Source organism: Trichosurus vulpecula, chromosome 8 (genome assembly GCF_011100635.1).
Source record: "Trichosurus vulpecula isolate mTriVul1 chromosome 8, mTriVul1.pri, whole genome shotgun sequence".
Classification (NCBI taxonomy): Eukaryota; Metazoa; Chordata; class Mammalia; order Diprotodontia; family Phalangeridae; genus Trichosurus; species Trichosurus vulpecula.
In genome coordinates, this window is record NC_050580.1 from 80,497,228 (window position 1) to 80,523,009 (window position 25,782).

Below are 25,782 nucleotides of genomic sequence, written 5' to 3' on the forward strand. Positions count from 1 at the left end.
GAGATGTTCTTGTTGTATCCTCTTCAACCCAGATCCAATGAGAGTAAGATTCCAATGTTACCAGCCCTCCACCTCCACCTGGTTCTTCCATATTAGTTCTTCCTTTTATGCCCCATTTTTGAGATAATTGCTGCTTTTGCCTTTTCCTACCTAATTGTTTTTAGAATCACCCCTTCATACATAACTCAGCCCCAAGTTTCTTTCAAAGTATCTAAGTTTCATATATAAGAAGTAAAGAGTTTGACCTTAATCAGTCCCTTATAATTGGTCTTCAATGTTTTCATTATATTTCTTCTGAATTTTTTATATCAAATTTTCCATTGAGTTCTGGTCTTTTTGTCACAAATACCTGAAAGTCTTTCAGTTTGTCGAATGTCCATTTTTTTTCATTCAGGATTATACTCAACTTTGAAGGGTGAGTTATTCTTAGTCATAACTCTGGATCTTTTGTTCTTTGAAATGTAATATTTCAAAACCTATGGTTTTTTAATGTAGAAACTGTTAGGTCTTGTGAAATCCTGATTGCAACTCTGCAGTATTTAAATCGCTTTTTTTTCTTGGTGCTCATAGTATTTTCTCCTTAACCTGAGAGTTTTGAAACTTGACAATGATATTCTTGTAAGTTTTCCTCCTGGAATTTCCTTTAGGTGGTGAATGGTAGATTTTTTTCCTATTTCTACTTTGCTCTCTTGTTCTCAAACTTCCACAGAGCAGCCTTGGGGAAAGCAAACTAGGCCTCAAAAACTTTCACCTCAAGGCCTTTGGAACTTTCGCTTCACAAACTTACATCTAACCCAGCATGAGGATGTTTCCTGATGCTAGGTCTAGTGGTGTTGACCAGAGAGGATCCCACATTTTGGCAGTGGAAAAGGAAAAGTGATCACACACTCAGTGAGTACAGTACTGGTCCAGCAGGGAGCAAGAGCATTTTAAGGATAGCATGGCTCAAAGCCATATCAATTTGGAACTATGCCACGAAAGATACTAAACTGTATATAGCCTTTGACCCGACTACACCACAACTAGGTGATAGCCATACTTCTATTCTTCATTCCTGATTGAGATCCCATTTCTGGATTCTTGAAATTCTTACTCCACCCCACATTTGAACCAATAGGATTTATGATTAACCTGTGGCCTCTCACACTGTAGAGCCTGGGCAAAACAAACCAGAAAATGATCTCATGGCCAAAGGAGAAAGAGCAGGATGAAGGGAAAGGAGAATGCTAGGACAAATCACTTACTAGGTTCCAAACCATATTTAACACCTCCTGTCTTCATAACTTCCTTATAATTTCCCCAACAACTATTGGAGCCCACAAGAGGGGCTGGTGTGTTGATAACCAAAATGGCTCTTAGCACTCAGTTCAACCAAGTGCCCTTGAAGAGTTTGGCTTTTGTTTCCTTTGAGTAATTCAGTGCATTTCATTGAGTCTTACTAGGTGCTAAGCCCCAGGCCCCTATGCTAAGCCTATGTGGATATGAAGCTCCCAGAGTACTAAGGGGAGGTGCTAACTCAAGAGCCAATCATAGGAGCCTAAGTTCTGGTTATTCAGATGACATTTGATGATGTCTGAAATGCTATAAGAAGAGAAGACAGAGCCATTTGCACAGGGCTCTCACTCGTGGTGTTGATGTGCTGATGTGGAGACTCTGGGCAGCTGTAGCTAAGAGCCCTCCAGCTCATAAACCCATATGCTGGGACTTTATTAAACTCTGGTAACTATGTATTGGAATTTGAATCAGACATGGTCTATCTGTCGATGTTTGCACTTTGTTTGTATTTTGCTCTGAAGTTCAGGGTGCTGGCTTTTTCCCCTGAACTAGGTAAGTGCTATTTGTATGCTGAATTAAAGTAAGCTTGTCAACCCCTTAACATTGCTTTCCTTACTAAAGCAGATCAAAAGAACCTGTGCTTTTCCAGTGTGCTGGTAGCATGTTTGTTGTTGGGCTTGTGTTGGTCTTTCACCCCCACAACAGCTGCTAACCAGATTGTTGAAACAGCTGGAGAATGGGAAATAGTTTAGTAGTTTAATGTAATGGTGTTGAAAGAACACACTGGGTTTTAAAATATACTCACTTAACTCCATCTAAGGAAATCTTTTGTTGTTGTTCAGTCACAACTCTTCATGACCTCTTTGGGGTTTTCTTGGCAAAGGTACTGGAGTGGTTTGCCATTTCCTTCTGTAGCTCAATTTACAGATGAGGAACTGGGCAAACATGGTTAAGAGACTTGTCCAGGGTCACAAAGCTAATACATGTCTGAGGCTAGATTTGAATTCAGGAAGATGAGTCTTTGTGACTCCCAGCACACTTCTCTATAACAAACATAAAGCTATAATAACCAAAGCCTTTCTGGATACCTAGTAGTAGCCCAAATATCATGCATGATATCTGCCAAACCAGACATGGAAAAATAGTTGTAAGGGTCACATTATGCAAGAACAGGTACATAGATTTAAAAACATGTTGCAAATGCATGTTGCACCTATTTTAATACAACATTAAGAAACATGGGATTCGCATGTTTAGCTGAATAAAGTAAGAGAAGAAGGATATAATGGGAAAAGCACTGAATTGGAGTCAGGGCACCTGACTTCTGAAATTAGCAAATTATGTGGTCTGGGGCAGGTCATATAACTTTTCTGGACATCACTTTTTTCTCCTCTATAAAATGAAAAGATTGGACCAGATGATTTATGAAATCTCTTCCTGCTCAAAATTCTGTCCTCTTGAGACCAGCAAAAGATAAATCTAGCAGACTTAGCAAAAATGGTCACTTAGAATATTAGAAGCCTGGCCACCATGTAGTCTTTTCCTTTCCTGATTCCCCAACAACTAGTGACTTCCCACAAAAGTTACCTTGCAATTATTTTGTATATACTCTTAGGATCATAGATTTAGAACTGGAAGAGACCTCAGTTGGACCATCTAGTCCAATCCCTTCATTTTACAAATAAGCAAACAGAGGTCCAGAGAGGTTGTCACTTGATCAAGTTCACATATATTAGTGGCAGAATTGAGATTTGAACACAGATCCTCTGACATTTTACTCTTCCCATTGCACCACATTGGTATCACATAGTATATAAGTTCATGTTGTCCTGTACTTATAAAATATACACTAAACTTATGGATGGGCAGGCTGTCTCTCCAATAGAATATAAGCTCCTTGAGGATAGGGATTGCTTCCATTTTGATTTTGTACCACTAGTATCTAGCACAGTGCTTGGGTGGAGGAGACTGGACCACCAATTTTTCCATGTGTTACAGTGGGAATTGCTGTAGTGTGGGTTAGACAAGACAGGCAGTGAATTCCCTTTCAACTCAATTCTGTGATTTTGTGAAGTGCTTAATTAATATTTGCTTGACTGATTGATTGATTCCTGAACCTAAGTTTTCCATTTCATCTATTGAATTGTTTTCTAGGGTGACCTATTGATATGATCCTGGAACAGTAAGAACTACAAACTTCCTACTATCATTACTTGGTAGCTCATGTTTTTCAAATATTGCTGAGACTAGAGGAAGTTTTCTAATGTTAAAAAAATAATGAAATACTGCAAGTTGAAGTACATTGACCCTAACGTCCTTTCTCAGATTTTTTTGCAGTGTTTCTGACCATAATTTCTACAGAAATGCAACCTCCAATGTTCCAATTGGAAAAATGGGTGGGTCTTTGATTTTAAATGCCCTAACGAATGAGTGAATGAACAAATGAATGAATGAAAAAGGATTTATTAAGCATTTTTCATATATCAGGCACTGTGAGAAAGTAGGAGATTGGTTATCCCTTCAAATCTTCATCCTTTCCCCAAATAGGGCCAGAAGCAACCAAGATTGGTAATGTGGCTGAAGGGAGGACTGTTCTCATTTTTCAGAGGCTGCTGACTGTAATCTTACTGCTTGCTTGCTTTTTGTACCTTTTAAGTACTTGCAAGTACTTGTGCACAGAACTAATCCTGAGGTCCCAGACTCTCAGAAAAAAAGAAAAGTGGGCTATTTGTGTGTATTTTGGAAACCTGTCATAATGGGAAAATGAAAATATCCCTTCTCAGCAGCATTTTGGAGAATAAGAAATTTCACCATACCATTCATATGGTAGTTTTGAAAGTGAAAGAATGCCACTATACTGGGTTACTATGGATAAAGAACTCACCTCCAGAAAGCAGTTGGAAGAGTAACTGTTACCCTTTTCATCTGCATACAAAGAATGAGAGATCACTGGGTGTATTCTTTACTTGATATGTTAACAGATATTGTTCTGTATTAAAGATGAGAATATAACTGTCAATAACAAGCTAGACTAATGTACATGTAATGATAAACCTTTGAAAAATACCTTTATCCCTGGACAATGAGCACTTGAAGACATTACTTTTACAACTAGTGACATGGACTGGTTGACATTGCATCTCTGGACACTATTTCCTTTAGAAGGCTAGAAGAGGAAGAGGCAAGAAAGCGTGGGCAGACAACCTGGAGCCTCAACTTTGGGTCATAAGGAATTCAATTTGCCAGCTGAACAAGTCTTCGTACCTTAGGCAGATGCGTAGTTGATTGTAATTGAATACCTGTAGCATTCTATCTAATATCTTCATTAAATCAATCATTGTAATATGTGTGTCAAATAATTCCTTTCCCCAAATCCTGAAATAACCTGACATTCTTGACTCTGTATTGCCACAAAATCCATCTCCCCCATAACATACATTTCACATTCTGTCCAACTAATGTTCCTTATGGATAGATCAGGTCAACATGCAGCTCACTTTTTGTCTACTGAATAAAGTTCTTCTTTTCCAGGCTCATCTCATATGAATATCCTCTATGTACTCTACACTTCAGTCAAACAGGACTACTCAAATGTGCCCTGTATTTCTTTTAACATACATTGTAATTAGAGTAGGCAGGTGAAATATATAGTAGTCTTAGTAGTAGAAGTAGTAGTAGTTGTTATTGTTTTGTAATAATTATCATACTTGCAACTAACATTTATATAGCACTTACTATGCATCAGACACTGTGCTAAATGTTTAATATTTATCCATTCCTTTGATTGTCACAACACCCTGGGAGATAAATGCTATGATTATATCCATTTTACAGATAAGGAAACTGAAGAAAAAGAGATGAACTGACTTGCCCAAGGTCATACAGGCAGTAAATATCTAAGGCTGGATTTAACTCAGGTCTTAAGTCCAGGTCCTACACTCTGTCCATGGTACCACTTCCCTGCCATCACATTGCGTTCAGTTAAGCAGCCATCAAAGTAGGCTATGTTTGTGTGATGATGTATGTAACCTGAGACATTTAAGGAGTAGAAAAGGACTTCTAACCCACTGGTGGAGGATAATTGCACACAAGCATATGATAAAGGCTCTCCAAATAAGAAGCTTAAGATCTAGTGAGGAGCACAAGACAGGATCAACTAACATGTCTGAAAGAATACACAACATAAGATGGGTATATAATTCAGTCTTAAATTATGTGGTAATAATATAAGGATAAAAGACCTCACAAGGATATGACATCTAAATTGTGATCTGAAATATGGGTAGGATTTCAATCAGTGGAGGGGAAGGGAAAGGAAGGGAAGGGAAGGGAAAAAGGGAGGGGAAGAAATATTCAAAGAATATTTGGGAATTTCTAGGGAATGTTGAGGAAAATTAAGTCATGATTTGGCAAAAGTCAAAAGGAGTATTAGATTATGGCAGAAGGGTATATTGGGCTTTCATAAGGAGCTTTCATTGCCAGGCAATGGAATGAATATAGCTTGCTCATAGCACATGAAGAGACTTTAGTAGAGTTGGAACCAGGCAGGGTCCCTCACATGTTTTAGAAAGGTAGAAAACAAAGCTCATAGGAAGGGGGTACGTGGCCAAAACCACTGGCAACTGGGGATGTGTCAATATCTTTTGGGTCAATGGTAGATTTCAAGGCAAAATTCTGTAAGATGGTAGTAAAAAACAGAAATAATTCCATCCGAGCCAGGCCCTCGCCAACACATATCCGTTTTCCTGAAACAGACAAATACAAGGATTTGATGTTCATAGACTGGTAAATCATCCAGACCATTTCTTCTGACTTATAGGAAGCCCATTAACACCCAATGGCATTAAGGAAAAGACTGCATACATTCTTTTCCTCTCTGGTCCTTGACTCCTTTGAAGATCCAGTTTCTCCTGAACAGAGGGAAGACCCTCCTGTATCCTCACTCTAAATCAATCCCCCCTGAGCTGGAACTGGTTCTGGGATTTAGATTCAGAGGAGAGAAGTCATTGCCCTAGGGAGAAACAATCACTCATTTATAATCTCAAGAACTAAGTTTATGGCTACTCAGAGTGACTGTGATGGGGAAAGCTGACAGAAGAATGATCAAAGTTCTCTTTGAGATCATCCTATGACCATTCTGGACAGAAAACACCTCTGTAGTACACCCCACTACTTCATGGCCATCCAGCCACTTGTCTTAACTACTCAGCCCTAGCTCTAATCAAAGTTTTAGAACCAATGGAGCAGGTCATGGCATTGGAGGTCACAATGTCGGGGACAGTTAGCTGCCTGCCAACATTCATGTCTGCCAGCCCCAGACTTGGCTCTCACCAATATTACCTGATAACCAATAGGTTCCCCCAAGAATTGAAGGTGAAGGGACGAGGCAGACCATAATTTATAATTCCATATCAAGAGATTCCCATTAAAATCTACATAACTAGAAAAGGAGGTTCCATTCTCCTAATCAGGAGTCACATTTTTACTAAACTATAAATTCTAAGATTAGAACTTCGGTGACCTCATCCATAATGGTATCTGAGTAATAGGCCTTAAGATAACCCAATCCCCTTCCTTGGCTTTGTAAGACACAAGATTGTACCGTGTTAACATAAAAGCGTGGAAGACTTTATCTAAGAAGCAGTTCCTGTTTGAGGGTGACTGGGAGGATAGTTTTCAAAATGGAGGGTGGAGGGGGCTTGTGGGTTGTGAATGCAAAACAGAGTGGTCACTATCTCAGTTCTGCCCTTTTTGGAATAAGCTCAGACCACTACTCTGAAATCCAGCTGATTTCGTTTAGTTGATGAACCATGGCCAAAGGAGTACTAGAAGAATGATGTACTATGTCTCTTTCCTATTCTCTGGTTTTAGAACTTGGAAGGACCATAATGGTCACCTAGTCCAACCAATTCTTGTGGCATATAAAGTAACTGAATCCCAGAGAAATGAAATAATTTGACCAAGGTCACACAGGTAATGAGGTCCTCTGAGTTATCAATCCATCTTTGACGCACACCTTTAGATGAATGTCTTACCTGCTGAAAAAGGCATGAAATAGTCACTCTTCTTAAACTTGCCACTTTCATCCAGGAAGTGACCTGGGTCAAATTTGTCTGGATTGGGGAACTCTTCATCATCATGCAGAACAGAAGACAGCACTGGTATTATGGTGGTACCCTGAAATGAGCAGATACAAACAAACAATTAGAAAACAAGAACTATAGAATGTTAGAACTGGAAGAGAACTTAAAACTACCATCTGGTCAAAACCCCTCATTTTTATGTATGGAAGGAGGCAATTTTTTAAAACACTTCTGTTGGTAGTATGTATAAATTAGAATATCTGCAATACTATTCTGAGAGATGAAACTGAATTTTGACACCATGTGGGACTGAACCAGTACCGATAAGTAAAAGATGCAAGGGGGTAGATCTCAGGTTAGGAAAAGTTAATAAAATTACTTTTGATGATCAGATATATCGAAGAAGGAAAGAACTGCCTTACCCATTGTGGATAAGTTGAAGCAGTTGCCATGTGATCTAAGGAGGCAGAAATCTATTCTGATCTGTGTCAGGATGTTGAAGATTAAAATGATGTCACACAGAAGAATAAGGCAAGAGCTGATAAACAAATTGGTAGCTCTTCTTGATGATTGAGAAACTGGATGCTCTGAGGAAGAAAAACTTTCTTATACTCTAAAGAATGGTAATGTAGGTTCACAGGTGTTATCTGGTAAGACACCAGGAAGAAAAGTAATGGTTGGTGAATCCTTGTGGAAAGATACTGAAACAATTGTTTGATAACAATGAAAAAAAATAGATATAGGTCTGCCATATTCCCAGAGCTTATATCAGAGACATAACAGAGAAGCTCCCAAGACTTGTCAAAGGGGATGACTACTATCTACCTCTGGTGATTCATGTGAACAAAAATAATACTTCAGTAAAGACCCTGGGAAGCATTTCCAAAATTTAATGTTTAGGCCAAAACCCCAAAAGACCATAGGAGTACATTAGGTGTGTTCCTTATGGTTATAAGTGGAAGCAATAGATTCAGAAAGGAAAGGCAGATTTCAGAAATGGACATTTTGTAATAGGGTGTTTCAGAATTGGATTTGGATTTCCGTACCACACCTTAATTAAACTATAGGAATGATAGACTCCTAGCCAAGAATCAAATGATGCACCCAGCAAAGGCAGGAAAGATTATTCTTTAGATTTACAAATATAGTCAAAGGAGTTTTTAAATGTTTAAAGTGTGGCTAAAAAAGATGGATTGAAGATTTTAAGACAAGGAAGCAAATTTCACCTCAAAGTTATATCGAGGACTTGGTAGGATGAGATTCTTAACAAGAATGAAGTGATGGAAACAGTACATCTTATTCAAAAGAAACAAGATATGAAAAAGAGGGTGGTGTAGTATATGTTAAGAAGATATAGGAAACAGAGGAAAGAAGAATTATGAGAAGCACTTACATAAAGAGGAATGGAGGCAACATCAAAGGTGACATTGTTATGAGAGTATTCTACAGACCACTGGGACAGAAAGAAGAAATAGACAAAGAATACAGAAAGCAGCTTCTAAGCTCTAGTAGTTAGATGAGATATAGCAGTGGTGGAAGAATTCAATTATTCAATAAGATCCTTGAGTTTCCTTTCTGTCAAAAACAGAGCAACTCATAATTCCCTCAATTTTCTTAATGATAATTTTATCCTGCAAAGGTAGCAGAACCAAAATAAAGAAATTCTTTTATTGATCCAATTCTCACAATCTGAGAGCAAGTAGGACAACATAGATGTGGATAGAGATCTGCAAAACCCCCATGGCTCAACATGCTTCCTCTAAAGTGATCATGATATGGTCCAGAGGATGGTGTCACACTTGGCACACTTTCTGTGCACATCTATGGATGGTAATGATGGGAATTTGGGGGAAAGTGACAAGTCTACCTTAGAGTTTTTAACAGAGGTAACTAAGTGGTCCAATGGATAGAGAACAGGACCTAGAGTCAGAAAGAGCTGATCTGACCTCAAATACTCACTAGCTGTGTGATTCTGGCCAAATCACGTACCCTTTCTCAGACACAGTTTCCTCATCTGAAAAATGAGGAAAAGAATAGCACCTACAATTCAGGGTTGTTTTGAGGATAAAAAAGGGATAATATTTGTAAAGTGCTTCACAAAACTTAACACTAGCTATTATTATTATCATCACCAAGAAAAACAAGAGTTAGTTTCTAAAAACACAAAGAAAAGCACTTCTGATGATGGAAGAAAAAGAAACATTCTCTAAAGGTAAGTGGATAAGGTAGCCAGGTGGTGCAGTGGAGAGACTTCAAGACCTGAAATCAAAAAGACCTTAGTACAAATCCTGACTTAGACACTTACTAGCTGCCTGACCCTAGGGAAGCCAGGAGGTCTCTCTAAGATTTAGTTGCTTCACCTGTAAAGTGGGGATAATAATAGCAGAGCCTTGCAAAGATTAAATGAGATAACCTATGGAAAGCAGACCTCAAAGTACTTTATCAACAATAGCTATTATTATCACAGAGAACTCACCAACCAACTTAGATTTTTGAAGACAAAGAAGAGTAAAAGATGCATATCACAGTTCCATAAGAAGGACAGAAGTGGTAACGCCCAGAATGAACAGAGGCTGGTGATGCTAACAAAGGGCAACAAGAGGGTTTTTTAAAAAGTATATTGTGAAAAAGAGAAGGATTAAAGAAAGGATAATGCCACAACTCAGAGCATTATAGGATGAGTATGACAAGAAACAAGAGAAGATAAAAACGTCTCACTTTTTCTCTTGCTTCTCTTTTTTTCTGATGAAGGGAAAAATCTTTGAACTGAAAAGGATAGTATAAATAAATCAGTATGACTGTTAGGGATTTAATACCCCAGAGAAGTTAGGAGAAAATAAGAGAGCACCTAGACACCTGTGCAAGAAAAATAAAGAGAAAAAGGTATATTTCAATTTGCACTCAGAGTCTAGAAAATATTTTTAAAGAGATAATCTAGATAATGAAGGAATAAGGAAATGATTCTGGATAAGGAAGTAGTAGTCATAAAGATGTGGAGTGGAATCATCTTTATTTCCCTTTTTGAGGGTGTTAATAAACTGGTAGTTCAGGAGAGTGTTGTGCATAGAGTTTACTTAGATTCTAGCAAAGCACTTGCTAACATTTTTCATGTTCTTCTGAAAAAGATGGAAATATACAGGTTAGACTATCACACAATTAGGTGGATATAAAACTGATTGACTGACCATAGATACAAAGGGTAATTACTGAAGGTTTAATGGCATCTTGGAAGCAGGCACCACTGTACTCTGATCTCATCAGCTCACAAATGAGGATTTTATTCGTTCTAGGACTCATATTTTAGTAGGACATTGAAGAGCTAGAGGCTATTCAAGAGAGGGAAACCAGGATGATAAGAATAAGAAGTCCATGCCTTGTGAGGATGGGTTGAAGGAAATGGGAATATTTAGACAAGAGAGCAGAAAACATAATAGAACAGGAGACATAATAGCTGATTTCAAATGTTTTATGGACTGTTACTAGAGAGAGTAACTTTGCTCGGTTTTGTTCCAAATGACAAAACCAAGAGCAACAGACTGAAGTCACAAAATTGCAAACTTGGGCTTAATGCAAGAAAAAAATTCCCTCAAATTAGGGCTACCCAAGATTAGACTGGAATGCCACAGAATTTCACAGTGCTTCTGCCTCATTGAAAGTCTTTATGGAAAGATTGGAAGATCACATATTGTAGATGAATTTTTTTTTCAGATTGGGATGGACAATACAACCACCGAAATCCCTTCAAATTCTGAAATTCTGTGACCACTTCTTGGGGATGTGGGTTGACCTGAGGCTCCTTCTAACTCTAAGATTCTATAATTCAATGGGAGAGAGTATAAAATCTTGTGTCAGAGTGAGAAGCACTTCTGACCTTGGGGATAAGATACTGTCTAAACTGAACATCTTCTGTCACTGCACGGGGCAGGCTGGTGGGAAGGAGGTCAATGTATCTCTGTATCTCATGTATCACAGCATTGGTGTAAGGCATCTTGTTTCTGTCCTCCATGCAGGGACTTCGATTTCGGCCAATCACACGATCAATTTCTTCATGTACTTTTTCTGTCACAATACGAATGAAAATTGATCTGAAAGGTAGGTACAAAAACTGCCTTCTCTTATATTTTCCTGTGATTTTTCACTAAGACCTACTTTGGTAAATAATGTACTTGACTCTCACATTTTCATAGATAGACGAAAATTCAGTTTTAGTCTCTTAAGCCAACTGAGAATCTTTTGAGGCACCTATGCCTTATATCCTTAGGACAGGGTCAAGTTGTCCTTAAAAAATACAAGCCAAGCAGCACTTGGCTATAGAAAGGAGGAGGGGTCTCAGTCTGGACATCTTCCAGAACTCAGTGTGACCAACAATAGGCCCAAGGCACTGCCCTAGGTGGCTCTATGAGTGATAGGAATCCAGATGCACCAGCTCCTCCTGTGGTCAGGCAGGATAAATGAGCAATCAGGAAACACTGCCTTTGCAATCATTCAACTCCTCCCACTTCTATCACTGGGCTACAGTCTCTATCCCTATCACTATCTCTATGCCTGTCTTTAATAACAACACACAATTACATACCACTTGACTAAGCAAGGTGGAGGGGAAGGAATAAGTTAACTTGAACATGTAATGACTTAAATATATAAAACCAACAACAAAAACGTTTCCAAGGAAAGCTTCAAAAAGACCATGAACCCCTCTCATGCTAACTAAATGATGGATGTGTATTGTTAGCCTGTTATCCTACCTCTTATCTCGGGGTATTTCAGGAGAAGCAGGAGTCCATATCTCAGGGTGGTGCTTGTTGTCTCTGTTCCTGCATCAAATAGATCAGTTGCTGTCCAGAGCAAGTTTTCAATGGTAAATTCAGACTGTGGTTGTCGCTTTTCCTAGGAATAATTTTTTTATGATTAACTGAAAATTAAGGGAGACAGCAGAGCACAATGGAAAGGATGGTGGATTTGAAGGCAGAGGAGGTTGGTATGAATCCAAATTTAGATTTTTTTTAAATAATTTTTTGTGGGGAGGTAATCAGGGTTAAGTGACTTGCCCAGGGTCGCACAGCCAGTAAGTGTCTGCACCTAGATTGGAACTCAGGTCCTCCTGACTTCAGGGCCAGTGTCCTATCCACTGTGCCAGTAGCTTCCCCTCTACCCCCACTTTGATCTTGACCTTGGGCAAGCCACTTAACCTTTTTAAGTTTTAGTTTCCTCATCTGTAATATAAGGATCTTGATCTCAATGACCCCAAAGATCCCTTTCGGTTCTAAATCTATGAATAAATCATATGAATAAATTATGTTTGAGCAACACAATCCAAAGAGGAACAAGAAGCTGGCAATTACCAAGGCAGTTTGGCTGTTGCAGATATGAAACATGGGAGAGAAACAGAGAGAAGAAATACATAGAGAGAAACAAAGAAGGAGAAATAGAGACAAAGAAAGAGAAATAGAGACAGACAGACAGACACACACACACATATATATATATATATATATATGGAGAGAGAGAGAGAGAGAGAGAGAGAGAGAGAGAGAGAGACTAGACCTGCAATTTCATTGGCACAGGGAATTTCCAGGTGAAAAGATTCCCTCTGCCAATGCCAGTCTGCCTTTTCTCTGAACAACTTAGAGTCTCAAGAGTGTTGCCTAGCCCTAGGGCAGGGTCAGGTTAAGTGACCTACTCAGGATCACACACATATTTTGTGTCAGAGAGGTGACTTGAACTCAGTTTTGCCTGGCTCTGAGGACAGATCTTTCTCTCCTTCATTAGGGGTGTCAAACTCTTATCGCTCAGCCCACAAGTAAATAGCAAAAATGTGGGGGTCCAAACCAAATTAAAATGTAATTGGGAAATGTTTAGCAAAATAAATGAAGATACAATGTAGCACAGATATTGTTAATATGTGGGTTTTCTAAGTTGATATAAGGCCGACTGGAATCCATTTCTGTTCATGTTTGACACAACTGTACTATATGATGCTATCTTTCAAGGTATTCATACCTATATAGTATCTATCAATAATATCTGGGGTTATACTCAAGCAGGTAGGAGGTGCAATGGATTGATTGTTGGATCTAGGGTCAGGAAGATGCCTCTTTCTGAGTTAGAAATCAGCCTCTGGCACATACTGGCTGTGTGACCCTGGACAAGTCACTTAACCTTGTTTGCCTCAGTTTCCTAATCTGTAAAATGAGAAGGAAATAGAAAACCACTCCAGTATCTTACTCAAGAAAACCTGAAATGGGCTTATTAAGAGTCAGACATGACTGAAATAACTAAACAACAAATACACAAGCACCATATAAATGTAAGCCACAGTATTTTCCTCCTGATTTACTAAGCTAATAAAGTTAAGTGAGATAAACATATTTCAGGTGCTTATCAGCATATCTTTTACCTTCTGCCATGTTTCTGGTACTTTCATGGCTTCATTTACTCCATGGGAATTACATTAGCATATTGCTTTGTTCTAGTTTTCTTTCTAATTTGTTTGTTTTTTTTTTCTTTATATAACTTTTCAACAATTTTCCTTCCCTTTGATTTTACTCTTTGTTGTTCATGGAGGGGATGACTAAGTACACCATCTTGACAGTAAAACCCACCATCCTCCCCCCAAGTAATTACTACAGCAGCAGCTCCATTCCAATCAGGTTTCTCAGACTGTCTTTGCAGAGTCCTGAAATGTCCTGCCCAGTCCTCACTGCCTAGCTCTAGGACCTCCTTCAAGACCCAGATCAAAACCTAACAATTCCAGGAGGAAGCCTTATGTTAATCCTCCCCAAATACTATATTTCTTGATGAGTCCAAAGTCCTTCATCACTTAAATCTTCAATTTATAATCTATTTTATCTTTCCTTACACATTCCTAATAATTATTCTCTTGTCTTTACATGTGATTCCTTCTTTCTGTTGGGTTAGAAATTCTATTAGGGCTGGGCCCGTGGTTTCTAAATCTTCTGTCTGCCCCACATATGCTCTGAGAACAATATGATTAATATACGATTATTTACTGCTCTATGTTTGTGAATGTGAGTGTCATCCTCTAATACACAAGACATTTCATGTATAAGAACTGAGATTCAGACCACTGCTCACACTGTACCTGCTCCATTTTCATCAGGAAACAGTCAATGAAGTCCCGAGGATTACTGGGGTCCAGCGTCCTTTGGTGTTCATTTACTTCTTCCAAAACAAATTTACTTAATAAGTGTTCATTTTTAATTATTTTGTGATGAGATCCAGGGAGATAATGTACTAGAGATGGAAAAGAATTGTAGACCTAAAAAGAAAAATTTTGTATCATACTTTATTAGAAAGAGAAAATAATTCTCTACTCTAGCATTTTGATAATGTTCAGAAAAGGGCTAAGGCTGGGACAAATACCCTTTGTGAAATAGTGAATTTTCTCATCATTTCCTATACAAATTCCCTAAAAATATTTTAGTATTTTATTCCTTGGTTTCCTGAGACTACCTTGGCCTTCGCTTTCAATTCTTATTTCCTACAGAAAAGTTCTCATCCTTTCTTTTTATGAGGTCTTCTAAGAGCTCTGCCCACCTCCTTCCTTTGGGACAACTAGCTCATTTGCTAACGTGACACAAACCCAGGTGCTCAAGGGAAAAGTCAGATTCTCTATGGTAACATGAATTTTAACATTCAGTCCCTGGAACCAGAGGGTAACCTAGTGCAGGGAGGCACTTATACTCTCCCTCAAATCAGACCACATGGGGTGATCTTCTCTGACTTTAGTCCCTGTCAATGAAGAAGAAAACGTGAACTTAAACCAGCATGACACTGTTGTACTTCCCAATGGAATGCATGATGAACTCTAGCCTAGTACCTAGAAGTAGCTTCTTTAAGTAATGAGAAGAAAATATCTTGAGGTACAAATGGAGAGAAGATTAGCCTCACCTGCATCCATGGGGAACTTGCAATCCTGGTGTTTTCTTCTAAAAGCTTCATTAAATAAAGAAATTTCTGGTCTTTGTATTCAAAATGTTTCTGGAAAATGATAGAGCAGATTACATTGCAAGGAGCACACCCAGTGATGAACTTGGGGTCACATGGTAATCCTAAAAGAGAGGGAGAGAGAGATAGAGAGAGAGAGAGAGAGAGAGAGAGAGAGAGAGAGAGAGAGAGAGAGAGAGAGAGAGAGAGAGAGAAAGACTTTAACGCGGCCGTTGTGAGGAAAGGAAAGGCTTTCCTGGCTTTAGGTAGGATCTGACTGTCCTGCTTTCCCCCTAGCTTACATTATAGCTGACATTTATTTGGAATAGCCAGTTTGAAAATAAACTACCCTTTATGAAGCATCTGATTTGATCCACATAAGAATCCTAAGTACAAATAGAACAATTCTGATTTCATAGATGAGGTTGCTGAGGCTCAAGAAAATTAGCTGCTTTATGCCCAAACTAGGAAAGATCAAGAAGCGGGATTCAACCAAAACTCTCCTGGCCCCAGATACAGTGCTCTTCCTACCATACCACATCACTTCCCATTTCTAAATCTCTATTCATCACTTCACCCTATCTAGCTTTTGTTTCCAGACTTCTTCATGTCTCTTTTAAAATCATATTTCTTTTTATTTCCTTCAGTAATCCCAGGATGAGGGTGGCAGGCACTGGGCTGGAAGCCTTGCTATTCCAAATGCGCTTAGGTTTGGGGTCCTGGGGTGTCAAAGGAGGAATGATGTCAAGATGGTGATGGTAGGTTGCCTTGAGTGGCATATATTGCCTCGTCTCTCCCTTAGGGTGGCCCACTGCTTTAGCCAGACTGGTCCATCTGCCTTTTGAAGAACAATTGGCTGGCAATTGGTGGCAATGGTAAACCCCTTCTCCATAGATGTTGCTTCCGCAGATGAGAGCAATGATGGCTGGACTAGGACCAGTTGACTAGAGATTGCTGCCACTCCTATCTTATCTACCTTTTGGCAGTAGCTGGTGTAACACCTATGTTAGTAGCAGCTGCTAGGGAGATGTAAGAGCAACAATAGCAGCATACAGGAGGGCCACTAGCACAGGTTCTTTGATTTGCTTTTCTAAAGAAAGCAACTTTCAGGGGTTTACCATTTCACTCTAATTAAACACACATACATCATTCACTTAGTTCAGAGGAAAAAGTCAGCACCCTGAACTTCAGAGAAAACACAAACAGAAATTACAAGCAGAAACTAGATAAATAGAGCAAATAACACAAATCAGCAGATAGGGCTTCTAACTGTCTCTCTATAGCAATGCATACAAAATTATCAGAAAGAGAAGTACCAACATCTCGGATTTCAAAGACTGGTTGGGGCACTCCTTAACAGCTACCCAAAGTCTCCTCTGACCAAGTCACAGGAACACTCTTCCAATAAGTGGGCCCCAAAGCAAAATGCTAACATCAGGGTATAAACACACTTCTTCTGGGTCAGAAGGCATCACAATCATGTGACTAAAACCCATGTGACTTAGGCTTTCTTGTGACCTAAGCAGGTATTCAAAGACTCTTGATTCAATCAAAGACTCTTGATTCAAAGGCAAGACTCAATCAAAAGCACTTGATTGTCTTAGTGCTGAGAAGCACTCCAAAACACCAGCAAAAAGTCCCACTTTGCTTGCCATTACAGCTGGTCATCAGTTGTTGCAGTGGTAATGAGAAAGATGGGCCCCTCCCCACAACAACTTATCCTCTCAATAATAACTGTAGAGACTGGCCTAGAAGTGAGTCAGAGGTGGGGAGGATACTGCTAATCCCAATGTCTTGGGCTCAAGGTACTGGGCTATCTATATCAGGGTCAGAGAGGAAATGATCATCAAGGCAGAAGTGGTTTGACCAGCCTGAATCATTCACCTGTTCCACCTCCACAAACTACTTCGCATTCATTTTGTAAACATTTTTCAATATGTGTGACTTAACATCTGTGAGAGCAGTTGCTAGGCTGCATCTCCATAACGAATTGGCTATGGACACTGGAGTGAAAGTATTGCTATTCCCCTGGTTCTTGGATTTGAACATACTGAGCTGTCTCCATCAGGGTCAGAGGGGAGATGGTTATATTAAAGAAGGCCAAGGACAGAGTCTTGGAGATATACACATTTAGGGGATTGAAGGTGGATAGTGATCCAGAAAGAGAATATTGAGAAGCAAAAATCAGGCAGGAAGAAGAACCAGTAGAGAAAAGCATTATAGAGTAAACTGAGGAGAGTATCCATTGACCAATCCTCTAGCAGTTACTGAGCTCTTACTGGGTTCTGAACTAAGCACCAGGTGTTCAGAGACAAAAGAGAAATGGTCCCTGCTGTCAGACAGCTTACATTGTAATGGGGAGACAACATCTGCACAAGGTAGTGGCAAAAGTCCCAGATTCCACAGAGGGGCGGGAATGCTGCTCTCATTTTATTCCTATATTATTCCTGGTGAAATACTCTGGAATAGGAGAGCTCATGTAGCTAATTAGGAGCAACTTCTGACAGTACCCTACTATTGCCCTATTACTGTCACTCAACACACACACACACACACACACACACACACACACACACACACAGGTTTTGCCTTTTACAGTTTAAAATATGATTATCCCATAGAATTTATGGCATCAGCAACTCTATTTATGCCCTCCTCAAGTGCCCTGTGTTTCAGATTTCATAGAAGGAAGACAACCCCTCTGCTAGATAGCTTAGATCCAGGAGGAGGAGGAAGCTTGAAGGAAAAGAACTGCCAAGAAATGCTCCTGAGTCAACTCAGTGCCTTCCTAGCAATGTTACCAGCCCTGCTTCCTTTCCTTTGGCTAGTCAGTAAAATATCACGAAAACCCCTGGACTCCCCAAAATGATCCTAAAAGAATGCCTTCTACCCCTGGAATTGTTGACCCAAAGTAACAACTAGTGCTTCTAGGTTCTTGTGAGCTCTGCTCCATCTGAAAAGGAATAAAAACACGGAAGGTTATCCCCATAAACCTTCCTCCCACACTGCCTCCTCCCAAGATTAGCATGAACTCATTACAGAGCTGCACTGCCTCTCATCTCTTCTCTCAGCAGTCCTGCCCTTCAGGCCTTCTAGGAATGACCACACAGTTATGGGCATAGCCCCAGAATGGACCCGAAACTGCAAACATGGTGGTTTCAGACTACAGTAAATTTCTTGGACCAACTTCAGTCTGCATAATTTACCAGAGATGGGATGGATTTTTCTAAGGTAAGTGGTAACAATGTAAAGAAACACCAACCTTTTGTTTTTTTTAATTCCTCCACAAGGTATTTCGCCTCTTTTTGGACTCGCTCTTCAATGCTCCTCTTTCCCATCCCAAAATTCCTCAGGGTCACGAGGGAGAAGCGCCGGATTTGCTTCCACCTCTCTCCGCTTAAAACAACACCTATAAAGGGGAGCAGGAAGAAGAGGAGCCTTAGCCTCCAAAGTTCCTTATAGCCCATGTCAAAAAGTCCATGCCCAAGGGCCCTTGACTCACACCCCTTGTTCTAGGAGAATAGAATGAAGTGGGGGAGGTATCAGTTTGCTTTCTCCTCTTTCAATGATACTGTTTACTGTCCCATCCTACACATCATTCTTTCTTCCTCACAGTCATAAACACATTAGGCGGCCTTATATTCACATCTCCCTCCTGGAAATGAAGTTGCCACAGAGGGGGAGGGCTCGATAAAGACATATTTTGGAGACCCTGAATGTTTGTAGGGTAAGTGAGTTTCGTCTCTGCATCTTTTGACCCAAAGAACCTACAGGATTAGGATGTCTTGAAGTGCTAGTCTCCCTACTTCACACAGGGAAGACTGAGAGTTTCTGTTTCTTCTCTTTTTGTGGGTTAATAGGTTCCTTAGTGTACAGAATACTGGGCCTGGAGGCAGGAAGACTAATCTTCATGAGTTCAAATCCAGCCTGTATCAGATGGCTTTTCTGAGTCTACATTTTTTTCCTCTAAGAAAGGTTACTATGTAGGATGGTTGATTATGGGGAAATGACTGTTGAGTCAAAACAGAATACAGCAATTACACAAAGGATTGTACTTAATTTGAGCAATGGCCAAGGTCTACACATATATTAATGATATACACATGATAGACACATATTAAAGTTTAACATGACAAATCTTTCTTTCCCTGAATACATCACACCTTCCTACCTTCAGACATGACCCTGTGATTCCAGATATAGGATGAAGACTTCACCCAAATACCCTTATATTGGGAACTATACTTATGCCTGTAATCTTATTTCCATAGGACCTTTATCAGGATCAACTTCTTCACCTTCTGCTTCAAGATCCTTCATAAAGGAATGCTCAAATAAAAAATGACTGATATTCCTTGTAACGAACTTCAATTCATGTTGTCTTCATTAAATATCACTCTGAAAAAGTAGAAGCCAACCTGGTGAGGCCTTCTAGGATCTATAGAAAAGTTGAAATCCCCAGCAAAGGACTTCTGCTTTGAGGACATTCTCACAAATTGTATTCCCTAACACATACTGTTGATCTCATAACACAAGGAACTCTGCAGCTTAAGTAACTCCTGCTCTGCCTCAGAATCCCCTCAAAAAGAAGAAAGAAAAGAAAAGAAGAGAAGAGAAGAGAAGAGAAAAGAAAAGAAAACAAAAGAAAAGAAAAGAAAGGAAGAGAAAAGAAAAGAAAACAAAAGAAAGGAAAATCCAGCCGCCTTCAGTGCAGGTGAAGAGCTGAAGAATGAACTTTGGAAAATTTTGCTTGGGAAAATTTGAACTTTTTCCATTGGTCTGTATCTGATTTTACTGAATCATAAACTGTTATAGTCAAGAGGTATTAGAAATTGTCCAGTCCTCTCCCCTCATTTTATACATGAAGAATCTGGGAAAGATTAAGTGACTCACCAAAATCAGGAATGGTTAAGTTGCAGACTATGCCTAGGACTTAGGACTTAGGAATCCTGACTAAAATCCTGGATTCTTTCCACCTCAGATCATAAAATGAAATGAAAATAACAGGAAAATCACTACTGTTCATGTTCCCATTTCTTTCCTTCCTATGGATATTTCAAAATCATGTCAAAAATTGAATTCACTGACTTCCTTACTCAAACCTTCCCTTCTTCTTTCCTTCCCTACTTCTGTTAAAGGATCCACCAGCCTTCAAGTCACTCAGATTCACAACCTCAGTGGGATCCTTGATTTCTAACTCTTCTCTTTCCCTCACATCTAATTAGTTGCTTAATCATTCTTCTCTCTACATCAGCTTTCTTTCATTTTTTTGTGGCGGGGTGAGGCAGTGGGGCATAAGTGATTTGCCCAGGGTCACACAGCTAGTAAGTGTCAAGTGTCTGAGGCCAGAATTGAATTCAGGTCCTCCTAACTCCAGGGCCAGTGATCTATCCACTGTACCACCTAGCTGCCCCTACCTCAGTTGACCCCTTTTTGCCTCAATTTTCTCACTTGTAAAATGAAGAGTAACAATAGCACCCACCTCCTGGAGTTGTTGAAAAGATCAAGTGAGATAATATTTATAAAGCACTTAGCACAGGGCCTGGCACATAGTAGGTATTCTATTTGTTAGCTGTTATTGTTGTTGTTGATTATTTCATTCATTTCCCACCTTGAATTACACAAATGTCCTTACTGCAAGTGTTCTACATTTGCTGAGGAAGAGAAAGGTGTTTCCTTCTACTCAGGTTATCAGGAACAATAATGAGAAACATTATCTGAGACTTTTGCCAGTCTGTAGCTTATAGAATGCCATGAGAGAGGGATTTTTGTCCTGATTGTAGCTCTAGTAGGCTAAGCAAGGTGACCTATTCTTGAAGCAGCCAGATTATTATAATTATTAAGATTATTTCAAAAAGTACAGATACCTTTCCTTCATATGGATTCTGATCCATATTGTAATCTTATTTTTATACCTTGCTTGGTTTTCACAGGCTCAATATTTCGGATAATCATTATCCTTGCAGACTGAAGTAATTTTGATTTACCTGTTATTGGTGGCAGGCAGCAAATCCCTGCCCACCAGCTTCATTTCATCCATTTGGTGCCAAATTTTATAACCCTGTACATTTGTGGCTGCCACTAACCCTTTTCTGCTATGCCAAACAAGAGATGTAACAGGGCAAGACAAAGGTCTCAATGTATGGGGTCTTGTCTAAGTTATTCATTTTCTTGCTACTCTTATGAGAGTTTGATTTGTGAACACTTACAAAGGATGATCACTAAGAGTCAGCATGGGTTCATCAAGAATAAGTCTTCTTAGCCTAATCTAAATTTTTACAGAATTATCATAGTAGTAGATCTAGGCAATGCCTCAAACAGACAAGAAACAGATTTCAACAAGGCATCTTACAATGTCTCTAATGAAATATTCATACAGAAGATGGAGAAGACACTGGTCAGATTGCCAGAAGACTTGTTCCCAGGAATCCCAGGCTACATAAAGTGGTCATTGTCTAATAGGAGGACACTAGTGTAGGTGCCAGACTGCTGAGCACTGGACATCTGAACAGCAAGGAGAAAATTCCAACTAACTGGAAAATGAACTAGAATAATGGATCTTTGAAGGTAAAAGACACACCTGTGGGGAGAAGTATTACAATAAAATGTAAAGGCTGGATAGATAAGATAAGTAGATCTCTCTTCCCCCTCTAGGACTCTTCCACACCACAATCATTCTCTTTCATTCTTCCTTCCTTCCTTCCTTCCTTCGTTCCTTCCTTCCTTCCTTCCTTCCTTTCTTTCTTTCTCTTTCTTTCTTTCTTTCTTTCTTTCTTTCTTTCTTTCTTTCTTTCTTTCTTTCTTTCTCTTTCTTTCTTTCTTTCTTTCTTTCTTTCTTCTTCTTCTTCTTCCTTCCTTCCTTCCTTCCATCCTTTTTCCTTTTCTTCCTTCCTTTCTTTCTTCTTTCCTTGCTCTCTCTTTCTTCTTTCCTTTCTCTCCCTTCCTTCTTTTTTCCTTCCTTTTCTTTCTTGACCTTTCTTTCTTTCTTCCTTCCTTCCTTCCTTCCTTCCCTCCTTCCTTCCTTCCTTCCTTTATTTCTTTGTTTTTCTTTGTTTCTTTCTTCCTTCCTTCCTTTCTTTCTTTCTTTCTTTCGTTCTTTCTTTCTCTCTGTCTCTGTCTTTTTCTGTGTCTCTGCCTCCGTCTGTCTGTCTGTCTGTCTCTGTCTCTGTCTCTCTATTTTTTCCTTCATCTCTTTCTTCCTACTTTGACTATAATATATAACATATACAGCTACTGCCCTGGAGAAAGCACAAATAGCTTTCTTCCTACTTTGACTATAATATATAACATATACAGCTACTGCCCTGGAGAAAGCACAAATAGCTTTGATATCACTCATTGCATCCACCCCAACATGCCACTTCTTTGGGGGCTTTGGTTTGAAAGTGGGTGTATTTCTACCAATTTCTCAGAACATGATTCTTTTCCCTGTTCTTACCTTTCTTTCCTGCTCTACCCCATACATAAACTTACCTAATCCATTCCTGGAAGCATTAAAAACTGGCATATGTCTTCTGCCAGCAAACTTGTCCCCATGATCAATCAGAGCTTCTTTCACTGCCTGGTACCCATGTAACACAACAACACGCTTGATACCCAATTGCAGAGTGAACACTGGGCCGTATTTTTTTGCTAGCTGTGAAAAGAGGGGGCGATCACTGAATCAGGTGACAAACAGCTTAGATTACAATGTTGACCTTCTTGTAAACGTTCTCAACCCAGCATCAGCTCCTTCAAAACATTTCTGACATTTGTTACAAAGAGGATGATGCAACCCATTCCAAAGACAGTTCAAAAGGCTAAAAGTTCGTTTTGTGCCTTAGGCTAGCAGCCAGAAGACTGGCTAATGAGGCACGGTATATGACCTTAGTGCAGTATCCCCAAACATCCTGAGAGATTAAGTTTATGTTTCATAGCTAGGTGCCATAGTAGATACAGCACTGGACCTGGAATCAAGAAGTCCTTACTCAAAATCCAGTTTCAGATACTTAGTAGCTTTGTGACCTCAGGCAAGTCCCTTATCTTCTGTCTGCCTCAGTTTCCTCATCTATAAAATGAGGATAATAATAACACATAGTTCTATTCTTGTGAGAATAATAAGATGTTTGTAAAACACTGAGTCAGCCTTAAATCATGATATAAAGGCTATTATTGTCATCATTATTATTATTCATCTAAAGCTTTAAGAATAGCAAAGTTGGGGAATAGGGACAATGCTATCAGTGCAACTCTGGAGCAGAAAAGGGTCCTCATTCCAATAGACATACTACAAATAGATATCATAGGATCATGGGTGTAGATCCAGAAGGGACCTTAGAGATCACAAGAGGCTCTTAACCCTTTTGGTGTCATGGACTCTTTAATAGTCCGGTGAAGCCTATGTACTCCTCTGAATAATACTTCTAGAAAAAAGCACATAGGATTACAAATGAAACAACTTATATTAGAAAAATAGAGCCATCATTTTTCTCATTCAAGGTCAAAGAACCTCTGAAATACATCAACAGACCCACTGGGAGTTCATGGTCCCAAGATGAACTCCTCTTCTAAACCAATCATAATTTTACAGATGAGGACATTGAAGCCCCAAAGACCAGGCTATGTCAGGGGAGGATATGTTAAAGATATCAGTTTGGCAATCTAACAGGTCAAAATGAGAACATATTTTTGTTTTCACATGTTAACCTCACCTAATCTTTTCTCACAACCCTGTGAGGCAGATAGGACATGTATTGATAACACTGTGATACAGACATAGGAAATGGAGGTCCAGAGAGATAATCATGACTTGCCCAAGGCAAATGAATCTGGACTTGAACCCAGGCCTTTCTATTTCCTCATTCAATGCCTTTTCTACCACCACAGGTTACCTTTCAAAGGCTTTGAAATCTACAGCTCCAAGTTCAAAATTTGCTGGTTCCTGTTGAAGCCGGGCTCACTTTCATCCAGCCACACTTAAGATTACTGGGGCTGCACACAGAGGCTGCCCGAGTGCTCCTGCTAAGGATTGTGGAAGGAAAACATTCTCTACTCTGATCCAACAAAGGCTGGAGTTCTTTACCTGTTTGCAGGACCTAGTCATTCCTCAGGCAGCTGAAATAATCAGGCACATTAAATACGCCTCTTTCTTCGTATGGTGGACAATGAGCATTTTAAGTGGGACCGATGGCATTTCCTCCTAAAACTTTGCAGGGTCAATGTGAGCAGTAATAGCAGAGAATGGCACTTTTGGTAGAATGGATCTGATCCATACCTACAGGGACTTGATAGCACCAGATCTTGCTTAAGCAGTGGGCCCTAATGGCCACATTAGTGAATCAAAATGTAGTCTAGAAAACCTACAAGGTACCTAACTACCTACTCCCTACATGCTCTACTAATTACATGAGCTGCTTGAACACAGCCTCCCAAAACAAATTCACCGCCAGTAGAATCAGGAATGAAACCAACAGAAGAGAGAGATGCTTACTTACCATGCAAAGAGATTCTGGGATATTCTTAAGGTCCAGCTGCAGTATATTGCCAATAATGGGAAGAGAAAAAGGACCAGGTGGAAACTTTCCTTTTTCATAGACCTTTTTCCATGATAAAATAAGGAGCAGACATGAGATACAGAGCAGTAAGCCAAGAGCAATGACTACAGATGAATCCATTGACATTCTTCCTTACTACTAATGCAATAGAAGGCTTGGTATCCAAACCTGTGGAGGATTGCAAATGTGAGATGAATCAGCTAATAATTCCTAAGTGTCCTGAATAATCTTCCAATGGACTTTGGCCTGCCAATAAGATAAAGAGCCCTACACTTGTTCTATAATAGGGTATTTAAAAGTATCAGGAGCCCTTAGATTTGTTGTTTAGTCTTACTGATTCATTTTCCTCCTTATATACCACAGTTATTTCCATATATAGCCCAGCTTCCCCTTACAATCAATACTTTTAACAAACATCAAACAAAGTCAATAATTCTAGGACTTTGACAGTGTATATCATATCCCATAATGCTTTACTACCCTGCTGACAGGAGATGTTTCTTAATGTGTTCCAAGATTGAGGTCTCTTTTGTAACACTAAAAACTTCGTTGTCCCATTGTTGTTTGTCCTCCATTCTTGAAGAAGACCATGATATCTGGAAGGTGATTCTGTGACTTGCAAGCGAATCACATTGTAGTGAGGGAGGCCTGTGCAATGTCAACAGCCTCCCTTTCTCCTCTTGAGTCATCTGGGTTCACTGGCAAAATGCAGATCACTAGTGGAGATCACCAGAGATAAAGTGGGAGACCTTGGCCTTTTTAAGCTGAGGACTGTCCTGGGGCTCATGGAAAGGACTTATAGGACCCATTAAACCTTTATTCAAGAAAACTTGAGTACAACTTCTTACTCTGCTTACATGGCATGTTCACAAAAATTGACTATTTATTAGGGCATAGAAACCTCACAACTAAAGGCAGAAAAGTAGAAATACTAAATTAATTCC

General features: G+C 39.5%; 1 protein-coding gene across 1 annotated transcript; it reads right to left on the bottom strand.

The window, feature by feature from the left end:
* Positions 1–3,944: 3,944 nt before the first annotated feature.
* LOC118828175 (cytochrome P450 2C42-like) lies at positions 3,945–25,159 on the bottom strand. The gene is made up of 9 exons (XM_036734615.1): positions 24,779–25,159; positions 22,779–22,941; positions 18,568–18,714; positions 15,270–15,430; positions 14,461–14,637; positions 12,104–12,245; positions 11,230–11,417; positions 7,311–7,452; positions 3,945–6,020 (listed from the first exon to the last, which is right to left on the bottom strand). The coding sequence occupies exons 1-9, from the start codon at positions 24,962–24,964 to the stop codon at positions 5,839–5,841; spliced, it is 1,488 nt and encodes a 495-aa protein (XP_036590510.1). The 5' UTR covers positions 24,965–25,159; the 3' UTR covers positions 3,945–5,838.
* Between the last annotated feature and the right edge of the window lie 623 nt (positions 25,160–25,782).

What these genes read in the sequence shown, in the direction of transcription:
- LOC118828175 (XM_036734615.1), bottom strand. Translation starts at nt 24,964, where the DNA reads ATGTCAATGGATTCATCTGTAGTCATTGCTCTTGGCTTACTGCTCTGT. An exon ending in TGCTTCCAGGAATGGATTAG is followed by an intron (nt 18,715 to 22,778) that starts GTAAGTTTATGT and finishes TCCCCTTTATAG; the next exon opens with GTGTTGTTTTAAGCGGAGAG. An exon ending in CAAGTTCCCCATGGATGCAG is followed by an intron (nt 14,638 to 15,269) that starts GTGAGGCTAATC and finishes TTTTCTTTTTAG; the next exon opens with GTCTACAATTCTTTTCCATC.